At 40.1% G+C, this 27823-nt stretch overlaps 1 protein-coding gene across 6 annotated transcripts in view; it reads left to right on the top strand.

Moving 5' to 3' along the window:
- The window catches only part of LOC136878904 (uncharacterized), a 318860-nt gene that overhangs the window by 88293 nt on the left and 202744 nt on the right, over nucleotides 1-27823 (top strand). For all 6 annotated transcript variants that reach the window (XM_068228857.1, XM_068228858.1, XM_067152497.2 and 3 more), the window contains exons 3-4: nucleotides 10207-10315; nucleotides 17823-18032. In XM_068228857.1, the coding sequence (XP_068084958.1) occupies nucleotides 10241-10315; nucleotides 17823-18032 (285 nt within the window). In that variant the 5' untranslated portion in view covers nucleotides 10207-10240. The remainder of the gene's footprint in view (nucleotides 1-10206; nucleotides 10316-17822; nucleotides 18033-27823) is intronic.

Genomic DNA, 27823 nt, shown 5'->3' with positions numbered 1-27823 from the left:
TCACAGCTCCGTGCCCTTAACCGCACGGCCAACTCGCCCGGTAAAACTCAATTTACGACGTTTAAAGCAAATAGGCCCTACAATAATTTCGCATTATTATTAGAGTTGGTTGAGATGTTGAAAGGATTTGCAACAAAAAGGACAGACATGCCCTTAGGAAAGAAAATCTGAAATTTTACATTTACACGGTAGGAAACTGAAAAAGAAAATTCAATTAGCTGCAGATATTTTGAACAACATCAAACGACTTCAAATGTTAGTGTCAGCAGGATTTTATATCCCTGCTGTTTCTGAACACTGTTAACTCAGTGTTAAAATTACTCTTCAATTCAAGATCGTATCAGTGGTCTTTAGCTTTCGTTGGCAAAAAATGAGATTAATGGCAGTTATCTAATTTATCAACAAATTACTTCGCAATGTCTTTGCTATTCAAAACCTTCTCTTTCAGTTTAACTTATTTGTCCTAGATTATCTACACGTTCAAATTATATTAGGTCTACTCTTTTAAAATGAAGATCAATACGGCGTCGCAAATCACTGGTATTAAATGTAATAAAATAGTAAGTACCTATATTTATGTATAAGGAGAGCTGTAGAACTGGGAAGTCACCGGCTATGCTCTTGGTTAATACTGTATAAAGTCCCTATATGTACATGGTGCGTATATGGAAAACCACGGACAAATCATGCTCAGGAATGCCTGTCGTGGTGTTCGAACCTATCATATAATCCTTCGGTCTCTATTACTTGTACCGATTAGCCAACTCACTCAGTTAATATCACTTTTAACGGGCAAGTTGGCCATGCGGTTAGGGCCACACAGCTGGGAGCTTGCATCGGGGAGATAGTGGGTTCGGAGATGGTTTTCCGTGGTTTCCCCAGGCAAATTTTGGGGCTGTACCTTAATTAAGGCAATGGCCACTTCCTTACCATCCTAGCCCTTTCCTATCCCATCGTCCCAACAAGACCTATCTGTGTCGGTGCGACACAAAGCAACTTGTAAAAAAAAATGTAAAAAAAGAATATATCACTTTTATGCATTCACTGATAAATACACTTTCATGGTAAAGGAATATAAAGAAATCAATTAATTGTGTTCTCTTTTCATTCAAAAGAGTTTACTATGTTGACCTTTCATTGTAGGGCGCATGGTTCGATTCTCATCGCTACTTTATTGTCGCTCGAAATCATACGATGATAATAACATTATAATGATAGTTGTCATCACCATACGACTCATTGGCGGAATGGTCAGCGTACTGGCCTTCGGTTCAGAGGGTCCCAGGTTCGATTCCCGGCCGGGTCTGGGGATTTTAACCTTAATTAGTTAATTCCATTGGCTCGGGGGCTGGGTGTTGGCGCTGTCCCCAACATCCCTGCAACTCACACACCACACATAACACTATCCCACACCACAATAATACGCACTTATCTATATACGACAGATGCCGCCCACCCTCATCGGAGGGTCTGCATTACAAGGGCTGCAGTCGGCTAGGAATAGTCACACGAAATTAATTAAATTAATTACCATCAATAGATTTATAATTACAATAAAATTACAGGTGTGCAGTGTTTAGTAATTATGTATTTGTGTTCACAGTTGCCCGGAATGCGCGGTTCGTTGAATTCTCATACTTTGGATCTAGTGACCCATGAGTACCGAGCAAGGTTCATCTCAACAAGCAAGCTTGCAGTATTACACAACTCTTAATATTGCGGGAACTGAAGTTTTACGTGGGATCCGAACTATAGAAAAGTGGCTCGTCATTTCAAATACACACATGCATGGCCATTTAGGATCATAACCGCCCTTTTGGGGCCACAGTGCCAGAGAGCACACTGGAGATTTTGCTACGAACCTTAAGACTATACGCATGCGCATGGAGATGACGTCATGGTTTATGCACAGATATATCCATAAGCGAGGAGCACGGTAAGGAACGTGCCTTTCCGTCTACAACCACCCTCAAACCAGAGATAGTATTACAGTTGACCACAAGGGTCCGCTACCTCCTCTGTTATTGTTGGCTACAGTTCCCAGAAGTTATTGTTGCATTACATCGCCGAAATATTTCGCTAGTAGCTAATTCTGAACAGGTTTTCGTTATCACGGGATCAGAAAGCCGGAGCCTCAGCCAAAGCCTGAGCGACTCGGCCCGGCAGTCGTAATTTTACTTGTCTTGTACACTCACAGATTAGTGTCGGGAAAATGCATCCTCGGTTATAAGGGTTCTACCATATTATGAGTAGAGAAGCAACCGTACAAGGAACTTTTAGTGCAATGATTTAAGTAAGTAAATTTGTACTTATTTACATTCTACTTTGGTATATTTCAGACGTGAACACCAATTTTGTTGTGAACCCCCTGAAAATTTGGTCACGAGCCACCGCTGCATATTAGAGTAGATGAAGGTTGCAGTAGTCGCGTAGAAATTAAAAAGTACAGGATAGGGTGGAATGGAGAGCTGCATCAAAACCAGTCTATGGCCTGATGACCTAAACAACAACAAACACCAAACGTGTCACGAGAAATATTTTACAAGCCGAAATCGTACGCCATGGAGTGTCGAGCTGGGGTTGAACCCGTAATCATTCGATCCAGAGGTTGACACTCTTCTTGTGTTGGACTAGGCAAATTAATTGCAAGTGCACATATCAGTACAGACAGCGCAGCCATTTGTTTTATAATTTAAGCAAATAAGTTTGTCGGCTGTGATACCCCGATACCCTTATATCAACTTCAACTTTTTCCGATTTTTATTTACTCTGCTGAGAAGCAGGGGATGTTCTCAAGCAGGATGAACCTAAGGAGAGTGAGAACAGTATCTGTCCCGCTGATAACAATGCTGAGAGCCGCAACTCCTTGGCGCGAATCCCCCGTCGGGGCTGGAAATAGTCCTGAGACCGGGGAGAGTTATTTATTCCCTGAGCACAGCCAGGACGGGACAGGGCGCTGCTTCTACAGCGCGCCAAACAACACGCCCACCAACATGACACCCGACACTCATGCGTTGCCTCGAACCCGGGACATCGTAAACAAACGAGTTTATAGTTATCGCACAGTAAATACTACAGCAAGAATTATCTGGAATTCCGATTCCATTACCAAGTAGTCTAATTCACATAATTTTATTTTTTTCTATTTGTTTTACGTCGCACCGACACAGATAGGTCTTATGGCGAGGATGGGATAGGAAAGGCCTAGTAATGGGAAGGAAGCGGCCCTGGCCTTAATTAAGGTACAGTCCCAGCAATTCACATTCTTTGAGAGAACTCGTAATCCAATACGTACAGCGGTAATCATGGGATTTTGACGTGAAAATCAGTCTACATCATTCGAACCTTAGCGTAACGAAATTATGCGCTCACATTTGGTTTATAGCTCCGAAACTAAAGATCCGGTCCGAATGGTTGAGGTACAATTTTACTGGAAATGTGGGACATTAGAAAAAAAAATACACGGTGAGCGCTAATTAAGGGGCTGGCAGATCTTAAGACCTTCAAAATGTCACTTTTCTAAAAGAAATTGTTTTGTACTCAAATAATTCAGGAATATTTTCTTCACGGAAAATAGTTTGATGCCTGTCATAGTTTTTTTTATTATGATTTAAAACGCAAGATGCTGCAGTTAATATTTAACATACTGGTCAGTGTCAATATGAAAACAAATGTTTATTGCTTATTCCCCACAAATTACATTTTTAAGAACCCTTTCCCTGATAACTCGGAAACTATCCAATGTGAACCTATGAAGTTTTTTTAATGTGTCTGTAAACGTTTTATCTAATGATTTTAAATCACTTCCTTGTGTTGAAGAGTTCTTCAGATAAAGAACAAACAAAAAACTGTTCTACACCGAGCAAGTGGCCGCGCTTGGGTAACTATCAGCTTGCATTCACAAGATATTGGGTTCGAACCCCACTGTCAGTAGCTCTGAAAATGGTTTTCCGTGGTTTCCTATTTTCACACCGGACAAATGCTGGGGCTGTACCTTAATTAAGACCACAGTCGTTTCCTTCCCACTTCTAGCCCTTCCCTATCCCATCGTCGCCAGAAGACCTGTCCGTGTCGATGCGACGTAAAGTGAATTGTAAAAAGAACTGCTCTAAAGATTCCGCAAAATCAATGCTTTGTTTTAACACTAATTTAAAAATATTAGGAGAATTTATTAAGGAATGTATTAGAAAGAACACTAGATTCAGAAGTAGTTAAAAATAGTGCTTCGGGCTGAGTAGCTCAGAGGGTAAAGCACTAGCCTTCTGACCACAACATGGCAGGTTCTATCCTGGCTCAATCCGGTGGTATTTGAAGGTGCTCAAATATGTCAGCCTCGTGTCGTTAGATTTACTGGCACGTAAAGGAACTCATGAGCGATAAATTTCCGGCATCGAAGACCGTAAAAGTAGTTAGTAGGACGTAAAAATCAACAACATTATTAAGAAAAGAGTAGGCCGGCCCCGCGGTGTAGTGGGGCAACGCGTCGCCTGTCACCCTGCGGCCTCGGGTTCGATTCCCGGCTGCATCAGGGGTTTTTAATTCTAAATGATTAATATTCCTGGTCTGGGGACTGGGTGTTTGTGTGGTCCTTAATGTTCCTTTCCTGACTTTCAACACTTTACACTTCCGCCATTTCCAAATACATGCAGGTTCACAACCTATGGTGCAAAGTAGGGGCAAAAGGTCGACGCCCCGAATAAATAGCATTTTTACGACAACAAAAAAAGAGTACCGTACACAAGAAAGTTAGCTGAGCTATCAGGGAAATTGTGCACAGGGCCACTGTTGGCCGGAGCCCACCTTGTAGCCATAAGCGTTAAGGCGTCCAATCTATATCTCACATTGTGTTTAGCCGGTTCGAGTCCTGCTGGTGGAAAGCGTTTAAATCACTAGATTGTATGCAAAAAGCCTGGATTAAGCTCCAAACCTCTCCACAGTGTGCATGTATTGTGAAGCCATATAACGCTGTTGATGGTGACTCGTCCGTCGAATGGAGACGTTAAGCCTTGAGCAGACTCCTTTGCGTTAATTGACAGGAGCGAGAGACCGAGCTCGATAGCTGCAGTCGCTTAAGTGCGGCCAGTATCCAGTATTCGGGAGATAGTAGGTTCGAACCCCACTGTCGACAGCCCTGAAAATGGTTTTCCGTAGTTTCCCATTTTCACACCAGGCAAATGTTGGGGCTGTACCTTAATTAAGACCACGGCCGCTTCCTTCCCATTCCTAGCCCTTCCCTGTCCCATCGTCGCCATAAGACCTATCTGTGTCGGTGCGACGTAAAGCAACTAGCAAAAATAAATTGACAGGAATAGGCTATGTGCCGGCACCAGGCTTTCCCCTACCTCATTACCATCTTCACCTCATAGCAGGTTTCCCATGGCCATCAAATAGAAAGAAAGACCTACACCTGGAGAGCCGAACATGTCCTCGGACACTCCCGGCACTGAAAGTCATACAATAAATAAACATGGCAGGTGGTAGTGGTGATTACCAGTACAACTGGGCAACCATCCTCTAGTAATACTGATCAAAGGGGAAAAATGAAAGGGATCGAACATTTCGAAAAATGAAAGTATCGGCCAAGGAAAGACAAGGGCGACGAAGGGCGTGAAAATGAAAAACTCCCTAGACCTCTAATGCTCTAATACCGTTGGGGTCGGAAAGGAACAAGCGTTGACCACGGGAAGTTGGATGGGATAGATTAAAGTGAGGAGCCTGAGACATGTAAGTGGAAGCAATGCCAGAACTCAACTAAGGGCCCCGTGATCACCAATCCACACTCCCATGTCAAGAGCCTCTGAGGCCCAACAGGCAGGGGATACCGTGGGTGTTATTCTATTGCCTCCACTCTCAGAGAGGGGCTGCCTGGCCGAGGAGGTAAACGCGTGCTCGGTTCGCCAGGAAAGACGTGTTCGAATCCCCGTCAGGAAGTCGTAAAATTTAATAAACGAGATTTCCACTTCCGGAGGTGCATATGGCCCGGAGGTTCACTCAGCCTACACCGAAAATGAGTACCAGGTTAATTCCTGTGGGCAAAGGCGGCCGGGCGTACAGCGAACCACTCTACCCCATCACGTGCCGAGGTTAACAATGGTGGAAGCCTTTACCTTCTACTCCTCCAAGGGTCTTCATGGCCTGTACGGAGGTGAATTTGCTTTGCTTTGCTTTCCACCCTCAGAAAGAATTAAACATGACAGAGGAGGGGGACTGTAATTTGAAGGGTTTTCTTCAAAATATTATAACTGACCGTCTAAATGTTAATTCCGGTCTCTCATGTGAGATACGATCAGAAAACTTCATCTAAGCCCGAGATGATGGTAATACAACTGCTTTCCTACAACAATTAGAGATAAAGTTTTGCGGGGTCGAAAATGTATGAATTTTTTAGCTTTCCTCATATGGACTTTTATTTCATTTTACTATCTGTTTTACGGCGCAGTGTCACAGACAGAACTTAGAAATGGCGGTGTGATGTAAAATGACTAGGACTGAGAAGGAAGTGGCCAAGGCTTTAATTAAACATTTGACTGGAGTGAAAATGGGGGAGTGCACAAAGCTACCTTCAGGGCTACCGACAGTGAGGATCGAACCCATCAGCTTGAGCTCAGCGAGCCAGCACTCTATTGTCTGAGCTACTCATCCTGGCAGTGCAACGTTGTTTCGAAAACTTAGGGGGTCAGTCACTTCTCAAAAAGCCTCATATGTCTTCCTCAAATTGAATTCCAAACCGAAGTTTCGAGTCTCATCTTCCACTCCCGAAATAATATGAATCAACATAACACGAGGATGAGTCAAATTAAAGCCTTGAAAATGTAATAAAATTTAGAAATGTCGCAACACGTTTCTTCCCGTATGTAGTGCTGTTACAAGGGCTTTAACGAATATTATGAATATGTAGGCGACATCACCGTGCAGACAAGGAAACAGCATCAAAGTACCAGCGTAACAATGGTCACTCCACTTCAGACATGCACGAAAAAAGAGCAATGATCTGTTATTAAGTTTTCGAACAGTGAAGATGTCAAACCTATTGAAAAATAATAAATGAATGGCGATTCAATTTGATAATGCATGTTTGTCACATCAACAACATGACAATGATTGCTCTCATTCTGCACGTGCAAAAGTTGAAACCATCAAAGCAATTCACATCCACCATATTCACCAGACCTCGCCCCTAGTGATTACCACGTGTTTGGGACACTCAAGGAGGCAATGGGTGGGAAATGTTCCGTTCGGATGAAGATGAGTGGACGAGTGGCTGTGCAGACAACGAAGGTTTCTTTCTGGAGAAATTCGTGCAGTTTGTAAACGATGGAGAACTTGTATTGAACGCAGTGGAGACTACGTAGAAAACTGATACAGTTGTGTCATCATCATAGCAAGTTTTCATTCCTCCCCTGAACGGGTAGGCGGGTCACCTAGAAAGTAACGCCTTCTCGCTGGCCAAAAGATTTAAGCGGGTTAAACCTGAACTGAAGGATTTAGGAGTTGGGTAATGGATTTGTGAAAATAAGGAGATGGAAGGGGATTTGGCCTATTGGCTAATCGTATTTGTTCTTTTCATATTTTTATTTTATATTCTGTATTTTTATTTTAACATTGAAACTGTTTCTTAGATCACACAGTATGGGCCCCACTTTAACAAAAACGTAAAGTTAAGCTATTTCACACAACTGTGACTAAAGTATTTAAGGTAGAGAAATAGTGAAAGTGTCAAAATGCGTGTCTTGGAGAGCTCTATCAATTAGAGAAAGGAAATTTTGTAAATCATATCCGGTCCAAATGTTATTCACGAAAAAACGGAAAATGTGCAATTTTTTAAAATGAACTTGTTCCACAGTTATTATCCGATGTTCATTTTAAATATATCAATAAATAGTTTGCTCCTTTGTTAAAAATGTGTGCCGTACTTTTAAATTTTGTGAAATTAAGATCTCCAGTTCAAATTGAAGGGGATCATGTATGATGTGATAATAGCGTTACTAGTGGTGAAGTTAGTGAACCAATGAGTTTCCGGTTTGAGGTTATGTTATCTAACAATTAGTCACGTGAGTATGTCGTACGCCATTATGCCGCCAACACATAAACGTCGTTTGGTTGCAAATAATACGTTAGAAAAGTGGAAAATATTAAAGTGGTGTTCTTTACGATCGATATGATGCGTTCATCAACGGGCGAAGCAAGAAGAAGCGTTAGCGATCGCCTCCTTTTTTTTTTTTTTTTTTTTTTTTTTTTTTTGCTAGTTGCTTTACGTCGCACCGACACAGATAGGTCTTATGGCGACGATGGGACAGGGAAGGGCTAGGAGTGGGAAGGAAGCGGCCGTGGCCTTAATTAAGGTACAGCCCCAGCATTTGCCTGGTGTGAAAATGGGAAATCACGGAAAACCATTTTCAGGGCTGCCGACAGTGGGGTTCGAACCTACTATCTCCCGAATACTGGATACTGGCCGCACTTAAGCGACTGCAGCTATCGAGCTTGGTGATCGCCTCTTTTAACGTTCAAAGTCTTCAAGCTCGTCGGGAAGATGCCAACGGTGATTCGGTCCTTCCACGGATGTCTCTCTTGGTGTTGTCAGAAACTTGGATGAATGCAGAATGAGGTCTGGTATGTTGAGATGATCCTCGTGATAATCCATGTAGAAACTTATGCCTGAGAAGAGATCTGAAGAGAGGATATTCTGGTGATAGTGGTGAAACTATACATTTAGAAGGTTATCGATGTATCACAAGATCTCGACTAGGCGTTACGAGAAGCTTTTTTTTTTTTGTTTTTTTTTTTTTGCTATTTGTTTTACGTCGCACCGGCACGGATAGGTCTTACGGCGACGATAGGACAGGAAAGGGCTAGGAGTGGGAAGGAAGCGGCCGTGGCCTTAATTAAGGTACAGCCCCAGCATTTGCCTGGTGTGAAAATGGGAAACCACGGAAAACCATTTTCAGGGCTGCCGACAGTGGGGTTCTCCCGAATACTGGATACTGGCCGCACTTAAGCGACTGCAGCTATCGAGCTCGGTGTTACGAGAAGCGACGAGGAGCTGTAGCTATTTATGAATCCTTAAAATCAGGTTTTTCGTACTGTGAAAAGGTTGAGATCGATGTTCTTAACACTCCAAATGGGCTGCAATGTAGTTCATGCCCATTCAGCTGCACAACAGAAGACCTGGTTAAAGCGAAGCCAAATGCACTTAATGTTGCAAGGTTTTGGGCTCACATAGTTTAATGTGGCTCTTCGTCACTGAAGTATTTACATTATGTTTTATGTTTTATCCTTATATTTAATTTTAAACTTATGTATGCTTCTGACACGATATAAATAAATACTCCAAATGGTGATGTTCGCTTGACGTTCGCCAAGTACTTCGATAAACATGGTGTGAAACAGAGAGTTGCAGTTACAGGATTTTACTGTACACACAACATTAGTGCACATCTATTGATGCTCCTGATGGACAGGGCTATCATTACCTTCTATATTGATGTTATGGAACGTCATAATCGTACGATCTGTATTACTATCGTTTGATTTTATGTGGAGATTTCAACTTTGACTTCAGGTCGAATCTCGCTGCACATTCAGTCATCAATTATTTACACGAAAAGCATCTTTTAAACGTATACTAGAAAACACTTGGGGATCGGTACTCGTAACGGAACGACTCTCTATGTAGTTTTAAGCAAGATGACCCCACTCGAAATTATGTATTATACGGTATACTTTAGCACTTACAGAGCGATTCTTGTATCGGTATTCAAACAAAAGAAGTCACATGTCGAAGATGTATCGATCACGATTCCGTCAGCTGATAAAACCATCGATGTTTAAGACAAGGTAGTTCGGAAAGAAAGCAACTCAAATACATCGGACAAAAGATATATTTATTTGTCTATAATTATAAATATTGTGTACATTGTAAGCAATCTCATGATTTACTTCTCCTTCATATTCAAAAAGTTCTCTTTTCCACATTTCGTGAAGGAACAATTTCAATGTTCAGTTGCTTGCCCAAAACACCGAACTGTGGATTTTTTATTATTTTCCCACTTTTGCTCAGTCAAGTAAATAGAAAATAATATTTAAACTATTCATTTCAGTCATCGTCGTATGTGCATATTATATCACTCCTCCAGTTTCTGATTGCTGTACTTGGTAGTACAGGTCATATTTCGAGCCCTCATCTAAAGATTGTACTTATTGTTTCAGTTTACCGGTCGGGAGCGTCGCGGCAAAAGTCACCATGGAGATAACCCCAGCAGGAGGTAGCGTCATCTCTCGAGAGGAATCCTCCAGTATGGAGTCTTCATCCAGCCAGGTAATAATTTATAAACAAATTACTACTCGGTCATCCCTTAAAGGGAATCACGACTGAAATTTTTTGTTTTTTGATGAAAATATAGAATTTTAACCCTAAAAATCACCAATTTCCCCTCTTTCAAATCCCGCTGTCAGTTATTTCCCTAACGCCATTTTAAAAGCTCTAAATTTCGGATTCAAAGAATAGCGGCACGGTGTATATAGAGCAAGTCCACGCCATTTCTCTCACGCTGTCACACAATTTTGGCTTCAAAGTATTTTCGGACCACCATTTCAAGAATCCCACTGGAATATATTTACCTTGTAGTAGGGCTAGGCTTTGCATAAGAGGAGACAGAAGTCTGAGGGAGTAACTTACAGTCCGGAGCAGTTTTAAAGAATGTTTCTTAAAACTTACAACTGCATTTTCTAGTTTTTAAAATATTTTCAGCATCCGAGAGATAGTGTATTCGAACCCCACTGTCGGCAGCCCTGAAGATGGTTTTCCGTAGTTTTCCATTTGCACATCAGACAAGTGCTGGGGCTGTACCTTAATTAAGGCCGCGGCCACTTCCTTCCCATTCCCAGGCCTATCCTGTTCCATCATCGCCATAAGACCTATCTGTGTCGGTGCGACGTAAAGCAGATAGCAATATATATATATATATAAAATCAGCTCTTTGTCATGTATAAATGCTCCTTGCGACAGAGTTCTTATCAGATTCACCTGAATTTTTCAGATAATGTTTCAATATGTACAGGAATTAAAATTAGTTCTAATTCTTATTATCAGTTGAATATTACCTTCGTATTGGTTCTCCTAAAAGAACACCGAACTAGATTTTTGACTACTCTATGAATAATGAAAAATTGAAAACATATCTCCATTAGTTTATATCCGACTGTAAAACCCAGAGTTATTATTTAGTATATGATTATTTTTGACAAGTCTCTCAAATTATAGGCCAAAAATAATTAAAACTGTGCCGCAACATATAGAAAACTAATATTATTTGTTAATAACTTGGCAAAAAATTAACTAATCAACTCCAAATTTTGTGTGCATTAATCAATCAATACTGATCTGCATTTAGGGCAATCGCCCAGATGGCAGATTCTGTTGTTCCTTTTCTTAAATCATTTCAAAGAAATTGGAAATTTATTGAATATCTTCCTTGGTAAGTTAATCCTATCCCTAACTTCCCTTCCTATAAACGAATATTTGCCCCGATCTTTCCTCTTAAATTCCAGCGTTATCTTCATATTGTGATATTTCCTACTTTTAAAGACACCACTCAAACGTATTCTTCTACTGATGTCATTCCACACCATCTCTCCACTGACAGCTCGGAACATACCACTTAGTCGAGCAGCTCGTCTCCTTCCTCCCAAGTCTTCCCAGCCCAAACTTTGCAACATTTTCGTAACGTTACTCTTTTGTCGGAAATCACCCAGAAAAAATCGAGCTGCTTTTCTTTGGATTTTTTCCAGTTCTTGAATCAAGTAATCTTGGTGAGGGTCCCATACACTGGAACCATACTCTGTGGTGTGGTGCTATATCTTATTAATGTAGGCCCTATATGAATGTTTTTTTTAAACAAATTGGTTGTGATAAGTGATATAAATGTAAAAGTTCCAAATTTCGGTCATGACTCGTCTTAAACTCGATTATTAACCCACTAGTTCCGAATTTTACTGTCTCGAAAAGCACACCAATGTTGAGAACAGTAAACTGATACAGGGGTGAAAGTGCATGATGTGTGTCCGAAAGGTAAGCAAAATTAGTTAAACAAAGCAAAGATCTACTATTTGCTTTACGTCGCACCGACACAGATAGGTCTTATTGCGACGATGGGATACGAAAGGCCTAGGAATTGGAAGGAAGCGGCCGTGAACTTAATTAAGGTACAGCCCCGGCATTTGCCTATTGTGAAAATGGGAAACCACGGAAAACCACCTTCAGGGCTGCCGACAGTGGGGCTCGAACCCACTATCTCCCGATTACTGGATACTGGCCGCACTTAAGTGACTGCAGCTATCGAGCTTGGTAAAGAAAAGATCTCAAAGGAGCGGAAGGTAATGGCTCCCACTATTCGTAACCTTGGTACTATATTGAAGAGAGTGGTTACACTATTTCCAGCCGCCTATAATCCCAGGAATTGAAGACCTTTCCGGAATAAAGATGTAACTAAGAAATCAGTAATTTTTCAGGAGAAAGGACAATTATTTTTGAGGTCTATTCCATGGTAATACACTACTTGAACGAATTGCATATACAAGTGTACAAATGAGTTCGTCTATTAAAAACAGTATTCTATTGTTGTAACTTAAGGTTTTAAACATAACGTATGAATTGGAAGTAAAAATGGAATGCCGTATGGCTTTTAGCACCGGGAGTGTCCGAGGACAAGTTCGCCTCGCCAAATGCAGGTCTTTTGATTTGACTCCCGTAGTCGACCTGCGCGTCGTGATGAGGATGAAATGATGATGAAGATGTCACATACACCCAGCCCCTGTGCCAGCGAAATTAACAAATTATGGTTAAAATTCCCGACCCTGCCGGGAATTGAGCTCGGGACCCCCGTGACCAAAGGCCAGCACGCTAACCATTTAGCCATGGAGCCGGACAATTGGAAGTGATGCAAGGAAAAAAGTAATTTGCAAGTTATGTCTTACATTTGTATATAACAGAAGAGAAATCATGTACATGCAATGGCAACACAAATATCAGTGTAATAATAAAAATAACAATAACAGTAAAAATGTCAAAAAAAATATTTCAAAATATATATATGATATCGTATATGGCCTTATTTAAATGCTCTATTATACCTGATGATGACCCGACACAAGCACTCTCCACCATCTTGACTGATGTTCCATCCTCACACGACAGAGGACAAAGTTCTGCTGGCTGTAAACCAGGTTGAAGTTCAAATGTAAGGCATAAGATGACACCACAGCATAGAGGAGTGATGATACACCCTATTTCCACTGAAATCTCACTTTTCAAAATTGTCTTGATTACATCGTTATTCCTAGAAGGTCTTTAATTAACCTGGTACAGTACTCATTTTTGGTGTAGGTTGAGTGAATCTCAGGGCCATCTGCCTCTCCAGTTAGTGATGGGAAACGGAACTCATGTCTTTCCCGGTGAATCGAGCACGCCTATATGTCTCGACCAGGCGGATGCAGAGTGGGTTTCGGCCCTCAAGTGGCCACGGCTGGTCCGAGCAGAGGAGGGGTGGCCACAACTCTACCGTGGCTCTCTACACCTCTGTATTCGGGAGACGGACAGGGGCTGTCCTGAGAATGGTTATCCGCGGTTTTCCATTCTCCTGCACTAAGGCGAATGCCGGGACAGTTCCTGGTATAGGCCACGGCCCCCAACCCTATCACCTTCTCCGATACAAGTCAACTGGCCTTAGAGACGACGTCACCGTCTAGAAGGCCCGCCTCCCCCTTCAGGGCAAAAATGAAAACATTTAGTAGGTAGGCAGGCGCTAACGAGTAAAACATGGAAATGAAGTAGTCAAAGGGTAAGAAATAAGATGTGTGACTAACTTAAACCAGTCTCTGTGTACTGGCTTACTTAATGAATGGTGTGTGTTCAAAATGTCAATTAGGATCAGGAAGACATTATTTCGTTTGCCTTTATGAACACTTTCCCACTGGCTAGAATTCTCGGGGAATTCAGAAGTAGGAAAGGCAGGACTTGGCTTGGACGACAGTTCCAAGAGACATTAAACATTTGTCGGAGCTCAATAAAAGGTCACAACTGGATAGCAAAATCTACAGTATATCTGGTTATAACTGCCCGGGGTCTTACCTGAATGATCAACACTGTGGCCTTCGGAACCCGGTTAAACCAGGGAATCTGGTAACCTTAACTCAGCCTCGTGAGACCAACAGAGGTGCTATTTGATTTGAGAGGAAGTGTACCCGGTCAAGAAGACCAAACAATTCGGCTAATGATGCCGTTACGCTGACTAGGTAGCACTCCGTTATCTGCCGGTTAGGTGACCCCATCTGTGTACCGCCACGGCCTCTCCCGTGCATTTACATACTTGGTACACAGTTTTAGAGTACAACTTTCCTCGCATAGAACCTCCCTTCACATCATCTTGTTACGAAGTGAAAGAAAAAGTAAATGGCTATGCCTCCTATTCACACCTCAGCTCAGAGCTCCACTTTATCCACAAAAATCGCAGGTGGATTTCTCAGGTCACACGGCTACGCTGACAGGAATTTAGAACCTCCAATATCGAAGCTCCACTACTGTATATTCCTAGCATAAGAGTGTGTAGAGTTGCACAACTTCTAGGAAGCTACAAAACGAGGTAACCGAACTTTAATTAAGGTTTCTTTTGAGGTTCAAGTGTTTCAAGTTCCTATCCAAGGACGATAATGCACAAGAGGCTGATGATACAGTTCATCCTGCACATGGAATGCTCAGAAAGGTCTCACGATACATGGCAAAAATGCTTTAGGGAACCGAGTTTCACCCAGTCAGTCTGCACCAAGGAAACTTCCAGACCTCTATTCTGCTCTCCATAAGGAGTGAACTTAGTTGTCAACAGACTTCTTGAATGGTCTCATAGCCAGCAGGTCTAATCAGCGCACTCTTACGAGTGATTCCACACATGCCTCATGTCTCAGTTTGATGTTTGAACCCCTAGCTTCCTATTTTGTTGTTTTATGATATTTCTATGAGAACTCCATAGTAACGATAGTGAAGATGTACTTGGTTTCCAAAAACAGGCTCGGTTCGTTGTGAGTGAGTCGAGATATTTAGAAATAAGAATGCAACTTCTGGAGAAGCATACAACCGTAATGCCCATATACACCACGGCAGATGAGTACCAGTTTAATTTGTGGGGGAAAAGTGGCCTGACATGGGAATGATCTCCCTTGCCCACTGCAAACCGAAACTACTAATCATGGAATATGTCTCAGGTATCTTAAGGGGTGTAATAACTGAAATATTTGATTTCTGGACCAAAACAGTTTTTTCTTTTATTCATAAAATATAGTCAATTCCTTCCCCTATCAGATAATGATATCATTTAAGTCGCTCCGCCATTTTAAAGCCCTCTGAGACCATTTAAAGGGAGAGTGCTTTGTATTTAAAGGCTTACGACACGCCCTAAAGCAGCACAATATGTTATGATCTTGTGGCTCAGGGCAGAAAGACAAGTCGTGATCAAGGGGAAATGAGGATAAGGCATCAGAAGTGGCATAAAATATCTTGGAAAGAATTAGGAAGTGTGAAGGGGAGACATATGGTGAAGGGCAGTTGTGAAATGAGTAGATTTTCTTTTTCTTTTTTCTCACATTTTTCAATATTTCGCTCTGTACAAAACGCTTCTTGTGATGCAATTCTTATCAGAATTTGTTCTAAATTGGTGAGATTGTTCGCAAAGGTACAAGTATTTATGTAATGGGTTAGAAATACTTTAAATTTTAATACGAATTTTGATGTTCAGTGCTGGTTTAATATTGCTTTTATAATTTACAAACAAAATTGTGAACATTTCTGTAAAGTATTGTATTCATCTCACACTAAAACCCATAAAATTTCTACATACATTAGGTAAATGTCAACAATATTTCAGCTTGATAAAATGAAAAAAAAACTGTTACGCAAGAAACTTATTTTACATGATTACTTTTTAAGTGTAAAAATGAAATAACATTTGAACCAGTACAACCATACACTTTTAAGTTAGTAAAATATGTGTTTATTTGTACCTAAACGCAACAACTAAATTTGTTAAAACTGTAGAAGTTTCAAATTGTCAGTCCTAACTCCCATTAAAGAACTATCATTCTTAAGGTTCATTCAAAAATATGGGCTTTATCGGTAAAATTACTGGCATGTATTCTTCATACAACTTAATTGGAATTCCTTCCCGTGACCACGACCACAGATAGCGAGTGTCTAATTAATTCGTCATTGTTAAATAATACACTGACTGACAGAGCAAATGCAACACCAAGAAGGAGTGGTTCGAAAGGGATGAAAGTTGGGGAAAAAACAGAGACGGCACGGACGAATAATTGAAATTTATTTCAAACCGATATGCAGGTTACACAATGCGCACGGCATCGACTCAGTAGGATGTAGGACCACCGCGAGCGGCGATGCACGCAGAAACACGTCGAGGTACAGAGTCAATAAGAGTGCGGATGGTGTCCTGAGGGATAATTCTCCATTCTCTGTCAACCATTTGCCACAGTTGGTCGTCCGTACGAGGCTGGGGCAGAGTTTGCAAACGGCGTCCAATGAGATCCCATACGTGTTCGATTGGTGAGAGATCCGGAGAGTACGCTGGCCACGGAAGCATCTGTACACCTCGTAGAGCCTGTTAGGAGATGCGAGCAGTGTGTGGGCGGGCATTATCCTGCTGAAACAGAGCATTGGGCAGCCCCTGAAGGTACGGGAGTGCCACCGGCCGCAGCACATGCTGCACGTAGCGGTGGGCATTTAACGTGCCTTGAATACGCACTAGAGGTGACGTGGAATCATACGCAATAGCGCCCCAAACCATGATGCCGCGTTGTCTAGCGGTAGGGCGCTCCACAGTTACTGCCGGATTTGACCTTTCTCCACGCCGACGCCACACTCGTCTGCGGTGACTATCACTGACAGAACAGAAGCGTGACTCATCGGAGAACACGACGTTCCGCCATTCCCTCATCCAAGTCGCTCTAGCCCGGCACCATGCCAGGCGTGCACGTCTATGCTGTGGAGTCAATGGTAGTCTTCTGAGCGGACGCCGGGAGTGCAGGCCTCCTTCAACCAATCGACGGGAAATTGTTCTGGTCGATATTGGAACAGCCGGGGTGTCTTGCACATGCTGAAGAATGGCGGTCGACGTGGCGTGCGGGGCTGCCACCGCTTGGCGGCGGATGCGCCGATCCTCGCGTGCTGACGTCACTCGGGCTGCGCCTGGACCCCTCGCACGTGCCACATGTCCCTGCGCCAACCACCTTCGCCACAGGCGCTGCACCGTGGACACATCCCTTTGGGTATCGGCTGCGATTTGACGAAGCGACCAACCTACCCTTCTCAGCCCGATCACCATACCCCTCGTGAAGTCGTCTGTCTGCTGGAAATGCCTCCGTTGACGGCGGCCTGCCATTCTTAGCTATACACGTGTCCTGTGGCACACGACAACACGTTCTACAATGACTGTCGGCTGAGAAATCACGGTACGAAGTGGGCCATTCGCCAACGCCGTGTCCCATTTATCGTTCGTTACGTGCGCAGCACAGCGGCGCATTTCACATCATGAGCATACCTCAGTGACGTCAGTCTACCCTGCAATTGGCATAAAGTTCTGACCACTCCTTCTCGGTGTTGCATTTGCTCTGTCAGTCAGTGTATTAAGGCAGTTCCGATGTTTTGAAACTGACTTCAAAAGCTGCATACCTTCCCCTTCAGATGTCTCTATCATGAAAGGAGATAATGTTTCCATTGATTATTTTTTCCAATAAAACGAAGTACGCCTCTTCCTTTTCAGGTTTCTAAGGATGTGGGCGGTCGTAAGGTGGTGGAGAAGTCTGAGAGCTTTGAGGCCAGCGAGAGCTCTAAATTGGTGCAACAAAGCCGCAACGTCAGCTCCTCGTCCAGTGTCGTCTCGTCTTCCTTCAGTAGTGTCTCCGAGTCCGTGTCGTCACAACGCACCGTCTCCTCGTCCTCATCGCTCACTGCCGGCCTTGAGTCGACGCAGGTAAAAAGGATACAGTTCTAGGTGGCCACAGTGCGGCATGGCACTGCCTTGACGAGTGAAAAAGAGAGAAATCGTTTGAGGTGATTGTTTTCTTCTATGTTGACTCAAAGCTGTCAGTTGGAGATTACTTGCATGTGAACTTTCCAGAGTACGTGATTAGGAACGTAGCCTACACCTGCTTGCCTTGCTAAGGATTGTATTGTAAAACTAGGAATCCTCATGAAGTTAGTAATTCAGTTTTTGGAAAGAGAAGCAGAGAAGAACTCCGAAGTAGAGAGTAGGAATGATACCAAAGTTACGGCCTCAGTTAATCAGATGCAAATCTTCTGAAATACTGTATTATCATTTAGGTTGGGTACATGCATAATTAGATGTTTCCATTGTACTACCATAACTTACACAAGCAGGACAGACGCCAGGGCAAAGAAGCAGAGGAGAAAGAAGATTGCTGTGCCATCCAGAAGCGGTCGAAACACTTTACTGATCGATTTCTGAGAACGAGAAGTTACTTTTGAGGTGTTGAGTACACCAACAGATATATTTCTACACACCCATGAAAATATAATACCCTTCTTCAAATATCGTCTACGTCACTGGGGTCGAACGAGCGATGTCGGATACTATTTTCTCTGATCGCCCGAGGTGGTTGAGAGATAGATCTGAACTGTGGCCAACAGTGACAGGAAGAATATAACAATGAGGGCCACGGACAATAATAATCATAATGACTCACTATCCAAGATTAATATACAGTATTCTGCGGAAATTGGCAAGGGTTGCTAACGAAATATATCTTCAAGTCTGCGATATTGGTTCCTTCAATCAAAGTATAACTTTTTATGAACATATTGAATTGTTTCAAAACCTAAAACTAGCAAAAACCTATCCGCTAAGTTTCTTCCGAATTCCTGAATAAGTGTTCGTATGAATCTCATGGAGACTCTGTCAAAACAATTCCAAGATTCACTACCGTTCTTTAGATGAGATAAAACCACGTCACATCCAGAGAAACAGTTCTATATAATTCCAGATCTGAGCGCCGTTAGAGGCAGTTCGCTAACAGAGGAGTCGAATAGAAATATAAAGTTTACAGAACAAACATTTTGTCAACCGATTCAAGCGCTTCAAGGGAAGAAAATGTTATCAAACATTTCTCTCTTTTTTCTCCAAACAGGTGCTTAATAATTCTTTATTAACCAAAGAAACAGAATTCTGTCCCTTCCTATTTAAAAACTGAGGTAATACTACCTGATTTTAGAACTAAACTTTTATTCTGTTTTAATTATGTCCCAAATTTTCATTTTTCAAGATAATCCGAAGCAGATCGTATCTTCTCCTTTACACTGATATTTTTGTTTTTGAGTATCAGCTATAACTTTAATTCCTAACTTTTAAGTAATTGTGAAGTATGTATTTAATCATTCGTTCAGTCAACGTTCAACGTTTAGAAGAGCAAAACAAAGAGTCGGTATTCTTATCTAGATAATGTTGCTTGTACAGAAAAACATCATAAGTACAGTTACTAAATGTTATCGTTGTTTGAACGAATATGCTATTTTTTTACTGCATTAACTGCAGCTCCAGAATTGTTCACTAATTATAAGTTCAGGAACTTCAGTTGATAGTTCACGCCTACCTCAATAACCACGTAGTTAGACATTATGACAATTATAGAGATAAAACAATTTGTATCTTGTTGCTGAACATCGTACATTTCAGGATGGACATAGAAAGAAAATTGTGTTCGTCCCCGTCGTAAAAGCATGGAATTGGAGCAAGTTAATGTATACTGAATTTTATAAATCAAATATGATAGTGTTGAACAGATTAGAAGCTAGATACTTTACTTCTCAGTTTGTGAAGGATTCTATGAATAATTTTACAAATTGTTCATATTTTAAGACAAGTTGAATATTGTTCATTCATTGAAAATGTAATCAATTACGGGATATACAATAACTTTCAGGTAAAATTGCTGGGTGGAAAAATATAACATTCGTACTTTCTATAATTTGTATATAAATAAAACATATTCATATACTTGCACGCTCCACATCACTGCTTTAAAACAACAATTCCTTCATTCTGAAAGACCAATTTTGTTCATTTACTTTTTAGTTTGACTTAGTATGGTAACCAATGTAGATCTCTTAGTGCATTTTACAAAGCACATACATGGACTATGCTTCCTAATTATATTTGCTCACTTTTAACATTATTCCCAAAAAAACGAAAAGACATTTTTACTAAACATGGAACCCACTGTGATTGTCCAACGAATACCTAACATGTTTTCTAACTATTTTTTATAATGTGTCAATGACTATCATATTTCATTTTTGGAAGAAAGGAGAAGAGAGTTGCAATATTTTATCTGAAATTCGTTTTAAAGAACTGGAGCAACTGGGAATCTTTTTACTATCAAATACTCACAAATTTGTTTTGATTTGTTCAACGTAAGAATTCAGCTAAATATATCGTCTAGTATCAAAATATATTTGATATTCTCCGCTTTCTTTATCACTTTTATTTGGATATATTTTTGAATCTTAAGAGAAAACGTTACAAGTGGTAGATATTGACAAAAGCACATTTTGTTGAATTCTAGACAATTTTACGTGTCATCATTCGCAATACAATTCTTACGTCGGACGAATCACATAGAGGGGACGTAATGTAATACAACCATTACAGGAATGTTTTTAGTCTCTGATATTTAATTTAAATAATGATAAATTCATAAAAATGTAGAGTGTTAAGTTTAATTGGGTTTATCGATATGTGATATTGTTTTATGCATGATATACAATTGTTGAAAAAGTAAAAATAAAATTGTTGTTGAGATAATGTAGTGTTGTTCAGAATCATTTCATGTGGTATGTGTAGCTTCAACATGTTTTGGGAAGAACAGTCTTTTTCACTGAAATCTTGGTAGATAAAAATATAAATAATGTGATTTCTTTAAATTAATTGCCTCAGAGAGAAGGAATTTTTATATTACATATCGCACAACAAGTGTCTTCTACCTTGAAATTCATAGCTCTTGTTAAGTTTACTCCATTTTAAAGATCTACTTTGATGTATCATCCATCAGCTTTTATAAATAATTTCAGGTAAATAAATGTCGAAACTAAGAATTTTTATTTTCCAAATTATCTAAGACCTTGTTGATCATACTTGGTGACTAATAAAGTTCACTTTCACATTGTTTAGTGAAGATGGCTATGTTAATGTATTAAAATTAATCTTCTACATTTCTTAGATCTCAAATGAAATGTTATGGCTCATTATTTGAAATATTATTTGCTGATAAACAATTCCTATCAACATTGGTATAAATTTTATGTATATGGTACATCCATACTTGCTTTGAAATTTCACATTATATCAGTAAGGAACAGTATGGAAGGATGGCGTAAAAGTTAACTTTTCGTGCCAGAAACATATTTTGTGTTTACGTCTAATCAAATACTTTCCTTTGACGGAAATTAATCATACTCTGCCGTCCATTAAATATTTAAATATAAATTAAAGCTACAGCAAAATACCTTTAAATTTCCTTGTTTCTTTACAAAGAAATCCAGTGAACAATTAAAACCCTACTGGGAGTTTAAATAATGCATTAGTGAATTTAACTCATAATGTATTTCAGTATTGATGGATTAAATTAAAATAAAACATTATGATATCAATTCTTATTTATTTTACAAAGACATGCCTGCCAAGATTTCAAATACGTTAATTTAAATTTAATAAAAATTAAAATATCAGTAACAAAAACATTATAAGCCCAGTTCTATAAACGATAATGCAGCTCTATTCTCTGAACATCCAATTATAATTTTATTATAACTCTATTAATCACTGAAATCTTACGTCCGTTACTGACACTCATATGAACAGAGTTCTAGGAAATATCACAATTCTTCCGAAACATTTTGAAGCTCACTGACAACCATTTTCCTTCCTTCTTTCCGTTCTTCAGCACTGGTAGTATTACTAAGGTTTCGTGGTTTAACATCATGAGTTGAGTTAGAATGAATAAGAATCTGTTCTCAAAAGCATCACAAATGCTAATATGTTACATTCACACAGATATTCCAAGAACTTTTCATTTATCTTATTTCCTTCTTCATAACACGTTTTATGGTACATTAGATGCTTTCAGATATGATTACAAGGTAGAAGGGCATTTGCAAATTGAGTAGTTCAAATTGCTCAAGCCAAATAAAATATTTACTTCAGAAATCTCAACGCTCAGTAAGACAAGAAACTTGAAGAAAGTTGTTGCTTGTTATGTTATAAATGGGCTAGTAGTTCATATGATCTATAGCCTATAACAAGGTAAAATTTTTGGAATATTATCCTTAATGAACCCTTGGTGAGGTCATGGGTTCATTAATAATTTTAAAAAGTTCAGACAAAGGTTCGCTTGCAATGTGTTGACATAGCCTGCTATGAAATATTTGCATGAGCAGAGCAGTGATTGTAAAAATGCAGCTTGCAAGTCTTAAAGTACGGCAAATTAAATTCTTATCCTCATGACTATGGTCTAATAAAAATGATAGTTTCGATAGAGAATTCCAGAACAAACCCATAAACCATAAACTGTCAAAGTAATTCGCTAAACCAGCCACATATTCATTCTCGACTTTTCCACTAAGTAAGAAATTTGGACACAACAATAAATATATATGCTTGAACTTAACTGTTTGATATTCCGAATCTGGCTCGTAGATTTTACTACAAGAGTTTCACTTTGCCTACACATATCCATTTTAGGAAATATTACTATTTAGAAAATTGTATAAATAATTCATTTTTCCAATGCTCTTTATGATTTCTGTCTTAAGCTACGTGAAATAGTACGACCAATGTAATCAAGGTCAAAAGAGTTCAAAATAATTCAGTACAGATAATGGAAATGTCTCCATGGTGAGCGACTCCAACATCAAAGGGGTGAATAAGCTTCTCTCTAGTGTCAATCGTCACCCAGTAAATAGTTAATACACCTGTCCGAAGTGCAGGACAGTGGAAACAGATTCCATACCAAACGATGAAGGAATTGTTCGAAACAAGAAAAAAAAGATGCATAATTTTCCTCGTGATATTTTAATGAAGATTTTACGAACCTGTAATTTGTTATAAATAGAGGTTTGTGTAAATTTAATCTTTCCCTCTCAATATTACTATTAAAAATTATGAGATGCATGGCAGGTGTTCGAAAATAAGAGGGGACGTCCACAGCGTTAATTTAATTGGGCACCTCAGTCTTAGAGTATCTAAAACTAATTCGGTCAGAAAGATGGTACCCTCTTAGTATAAGAAATAAAAATTATAAAACCATATATCTGGTGAAGTTAAAGTGAATATGAACTCGTAAGTTTGTAAATCTAATATTTTTACTGTATGATGTTCAGTCCTCAGGCCGAAGTCTAGTTGAATCCTCAACAGCTCCACCATTAGCTGTCATAGATGGCCTAGGCATCAATGAAGAGGCGGACTAAGGATATGAGGAGTGAGGTCGTTTCCCGTTACTTTCCTCACTGAGCCAGAAGCTGCTGTTACATATCAATCTTCCAAGCCCACTGAAATGCATGCATTAACTGACCCTATGAGCAACATTTTCACGCCATTCATAGCAAGGACTAGCTGCATAAGGAATGACATTATTAGGATCGCTCATACCTCAGTCACTTTCACATTGTCATAACCAAGGATAAAACTAAGTCAGATCAATGAAAGTAAGAAAACAGTCCACTGTAAACACTAGGTCTCGCCATCGAGGGTGTAATCGTTTTTATTAATAACATATAATTATGAAATATGTGTTCATAGGAAAGAAGCAATACGACAGCCTCGTGTCGGTAGATTTACTGGCACGTAAAAGAACTCCTACGGGACTAAATTCCGGCACCTCGGCGTCTCCGAAGACCGTAAAAGTAGTTAGTGGGACGTAAAACAAATACCATTATTATTATTATTATTATTATTATTATTATTATTATTATTATTAGGAAAGAAGCAGCATTAGATACAAGAAATACCAAAAGCAGTCACAATAGGCATAAATAATAGCTATTTCAAGATGTCAAATTCAAATGAAAACACAGAAATTCTAGTCCAAATACTCTCACTTAATATCTTCAATTTTTTTAGAATTTGCTTTACGTCGCAGAGACACAGATAGGTCTTACGGCGACGATGGGATAGGAAAGGGCTAGGGGTGGAAAGGAAGCGGCCGTGGCCTTAATTGAGGTACAGCCACAACATATTCCTGGTGTGAAAATGGGAAACAACGGTAAACCATCTTCAGGGCTGCCGACTGTGGGGTTCGAACCCACTATCTATCGGATGCAAGCTTACAGCTGCTGCGCGCCTCTAACCGCACAGCCAACTTGCCCGGTTCACTTAATATCAATACGATTCTTTTATTTTTCACATACTTAACGCCTAGACACATTGCACTGAATAAAAAAAACTAGTACGGAACAAGCTGTGGTTGCGAAATTGAGAACTGTTGCAACATTGCACAATATAAGTAGAAATTCTTATTACAATTTTGAAACTACAGAAAAAATATTTCAGAACGATATATCAGTGTATGTAAATAATGACCACAGCGAAATACTTCCTTTGTTGCCCATTTTATTAATTTTACAGTGAAAAGTTGGGAATCTATACAACTGTGAATTCAAAATTAAAGTTAAAATTCTTCGCTAACTTTAATTTATTCTCTCTATATTTTTAAACTAATTATATTCCGCAGTTGTTCTACGATGATAGATTAACAATAAATTCGTTGAGTTCTTGGTTTTACATGGACAGATCTGGCTCTGTTCTGAAAAAATGTACCATATCCTTCCATAAACAAAGTCCGCCTCTGTGGTGTTGCGGTTAGTACGATTAACTGCCACCCCGAAGGCCCGAGTTCGATTCCCGTCTGTGCCACGAAATTTGAAACGTAGTACGAGGACCGGAACGGGGTCTACTCAGCCTCGGGAGGTCAATTGAGTAGAGGGCGTTCGATTCCCACCTCAGCCATCCACGAAGTGGTTTTCAGTGATTTCCCACTTCTTCTCAAGGTAAATGCTGGGATGGTACCTAACTTAAGGCCGCGGTCACTTCCTTCCCTCTTCCTTGTCTATCACTTTCCATCTTCCCATCCCCCCGGGAAGGACCTTGGGAGGGCTCCTGGGCAAGGTACTGGTCCTCCTTCCTGGTTGTATACCCGGCCGAATGTCTCACGCTCCAAGACACTGCCATTGAGGCGATGGAGGTGAGATCCCAGTCCGAGGGAAAACCAACCCTGCAAGGTAAACGGATTAAGAAAGAAAGATAAAGAAGAAATGTAAACAAGCAATCCTTTAAAACACGTCAATTGCATAAACGTCATTGTAAAGTATGAATGGATTTGTCCAATAATTTATTACTGTCTTTAAATCCAATTGTTTATAATTCAAGATTATCGAAGAATTTTCTTGCCTCCTCTACACAAAACATTTTTTAGAACTTGAAGATCTCGATACATCTAGTGTGAAATATTCAGCTTACCTGAAAAAAAAAATACATTTAAATTAGACAATTTGATATAATGTAATGCCGATACACATTCCTTTGTGCAAACATTTCTTTAATTATTTAAATTTCATAGAAGATTTTTATATAGCCTAACAGATGAATGTGAAGGCGGAGCTTACTAGGGAAGAGGGATTCACATGATGCAGAAGCTCCATGTAGGCTTTCAGTTAGTCTTCTGCGACTGATAACCACGGATGTGATCCAAGTTCCACTGAAAGTTGCTATTGTGTAGGATGAAAATATGGATGCTCTGCAGTCACTCTGGCCTCCTCTATTGGTCGTATCATAATAGGACATTTCTTCAGATATCATATCTGAGAGAAAGATGAATATTGTCTGATCATGCTCTGGTCCAGCCAGTACAGGTTTAGGTTTGCTTCGTGCTCCTTCGGCTATTCTGTTTCAGTCGTTAGGACCCACCCGCCTTGTAGTCGTAACCGTTACGACGTCAAGTCGATATTGTCTGCCACAGTGGTTAGCACGTTCGAGTCCCGTTGGTCGAAGAATTTTCACCAACAGAATGTTGGCCGGTAGGATAGGAGAGGTAGTGGTATAAAATTTCTAATCACTAGATTGGCTGCCAAATTCCTGGATTCTATTCCAAACCCCTCCGCCGTGTTCATACTACAGTGAAGGCATATGACGCAGTTGATGGTGACTCGTCAATCGGATTGGGATGTAAAGCTTTTAGTACCCCCTTGGTATTTTTCGACAGGAGTAGGCTACCTCATCATCATCGTCATCAACATCATCCTCATCATCCTCATCATCATCATAATCCTCCTCATCATCTAGACGCGTAGGCCATAGGCGTCAAACAAAAAGAACTGCACCAGGCGAGCCGGCCGAACATGTCTTCGGACATTTCCGATACTAAAAGCCATATGATACGTAATTTAATAAGTCAGGATACTCAGCAGTAACTTTTATTTTTATCAAAACCCATGTTCTTGTCCCATTCCGTAAATGATTAACCTCTACTGGGAACTGAAATATGGGTTGATTCAAAACATTTCATGCTGTGGACAAGATAATGGAGGTATTTGAATTACAGGAAAGATTTGACTTCCACAAGAGTCGTGAAGTACTTCACTTTGGAATCCAATCATTTGATAACTGCGCACAGTGATGTAAAAAGAAAAGCAATTAATTCACAATGTGAGAGCTGATGAATATTTAAAATGTGAAAGGACAAATTAATATTGTAGTAAACACAATATTTTTACTGATAATAGGCAGACTGACTAAAAGTCCTTTGATAACAGATGCATATAGCTTTAAATTCTACTGATTCACAGCTCTTCATTCTAGAAGATCGCTTCTTTGAATAACATTTTCCAGCTTTAAATATTATCTGCGCACCTTTTCTGGATATATTTACACCCTAGTGCTGAATTGGTCGACCTCGGCAATCTTCGAGATTCGTACTGGCAACCTTTGCAACAAACTATGAATTGCTTATGCATCGCTGTGCGACATCTGGCGTACCCTTTACGTACTAGTACTGTTGTTATTTACGCAGCAAAGCCAAACTATAGAATTCACTCTAGGAATAAGATTCGCATCGAGAAATGTTATATAATGTTATATAATGTGTGTGTGACACAGTTGTTGGCTTAAGATAACAAAGGTTTAGCAAAATTCATATCGATCGATCATATTATCGATTCAATTCTGATTTCATTTAAATTCAGTTGGCAGTACTACTGGAACCGGAATTGCTCCCTCCTTACTCCTCAAACCCGTACACAAATCTATCGATAAAAAGTGCGCAGATAATATATGTATTTTATTTTCTGTTGTAGGTTTGTGAAATTTGTGAAATTTGTGAAAAGAAAATCTACTTTTGTCACTGTCATGTGAAGCAACAGAAAACTATACCTTCAGAATGTTCATTTCACCAAGGGAGTTGGCTAAGCGGTTTCAGTCACATAGTTGTAATGTTACATTCGAAAGATGGTGGGTTCGAACCCCACTGTTGGCAGCCCTAAATATGGTTTTCCGTGATTTCCCGTTTTCACACCAGCCAAATGATGAGACTGTACCTTAATTGGGTGGTGGTGGTGGTGGTGATTATTGTTTTAAGAGGAAGTACAACTGGGCAACCATCCTCTATATAACACTAATCAGAGAGAAAATTTTGAAGGGGTCCGACACTTCGAAAAATGAAGGTATCGGCTAAAAGAAGACAAGGGCCACGAAGGGCGTGA

Source organism: Anabrus simplex, chromosome 8 (assembly GCF_040414725.1).
Source record: "Anabrus simplex isolate iqAnaSimp1 chromosome 8, ASM4041472v1, whole genome shotgun sequence".
NCBI lineage: Eukaryota > Metazoa > Arthropoda > Insecta > Orthoptera > Tettigoniidae > Anabrus > Anabrus simplex.
Note: the sequence above shows the minus strand (reverse complement) of the source record. Positions and strands in the feature narration are given on the sequence as shown.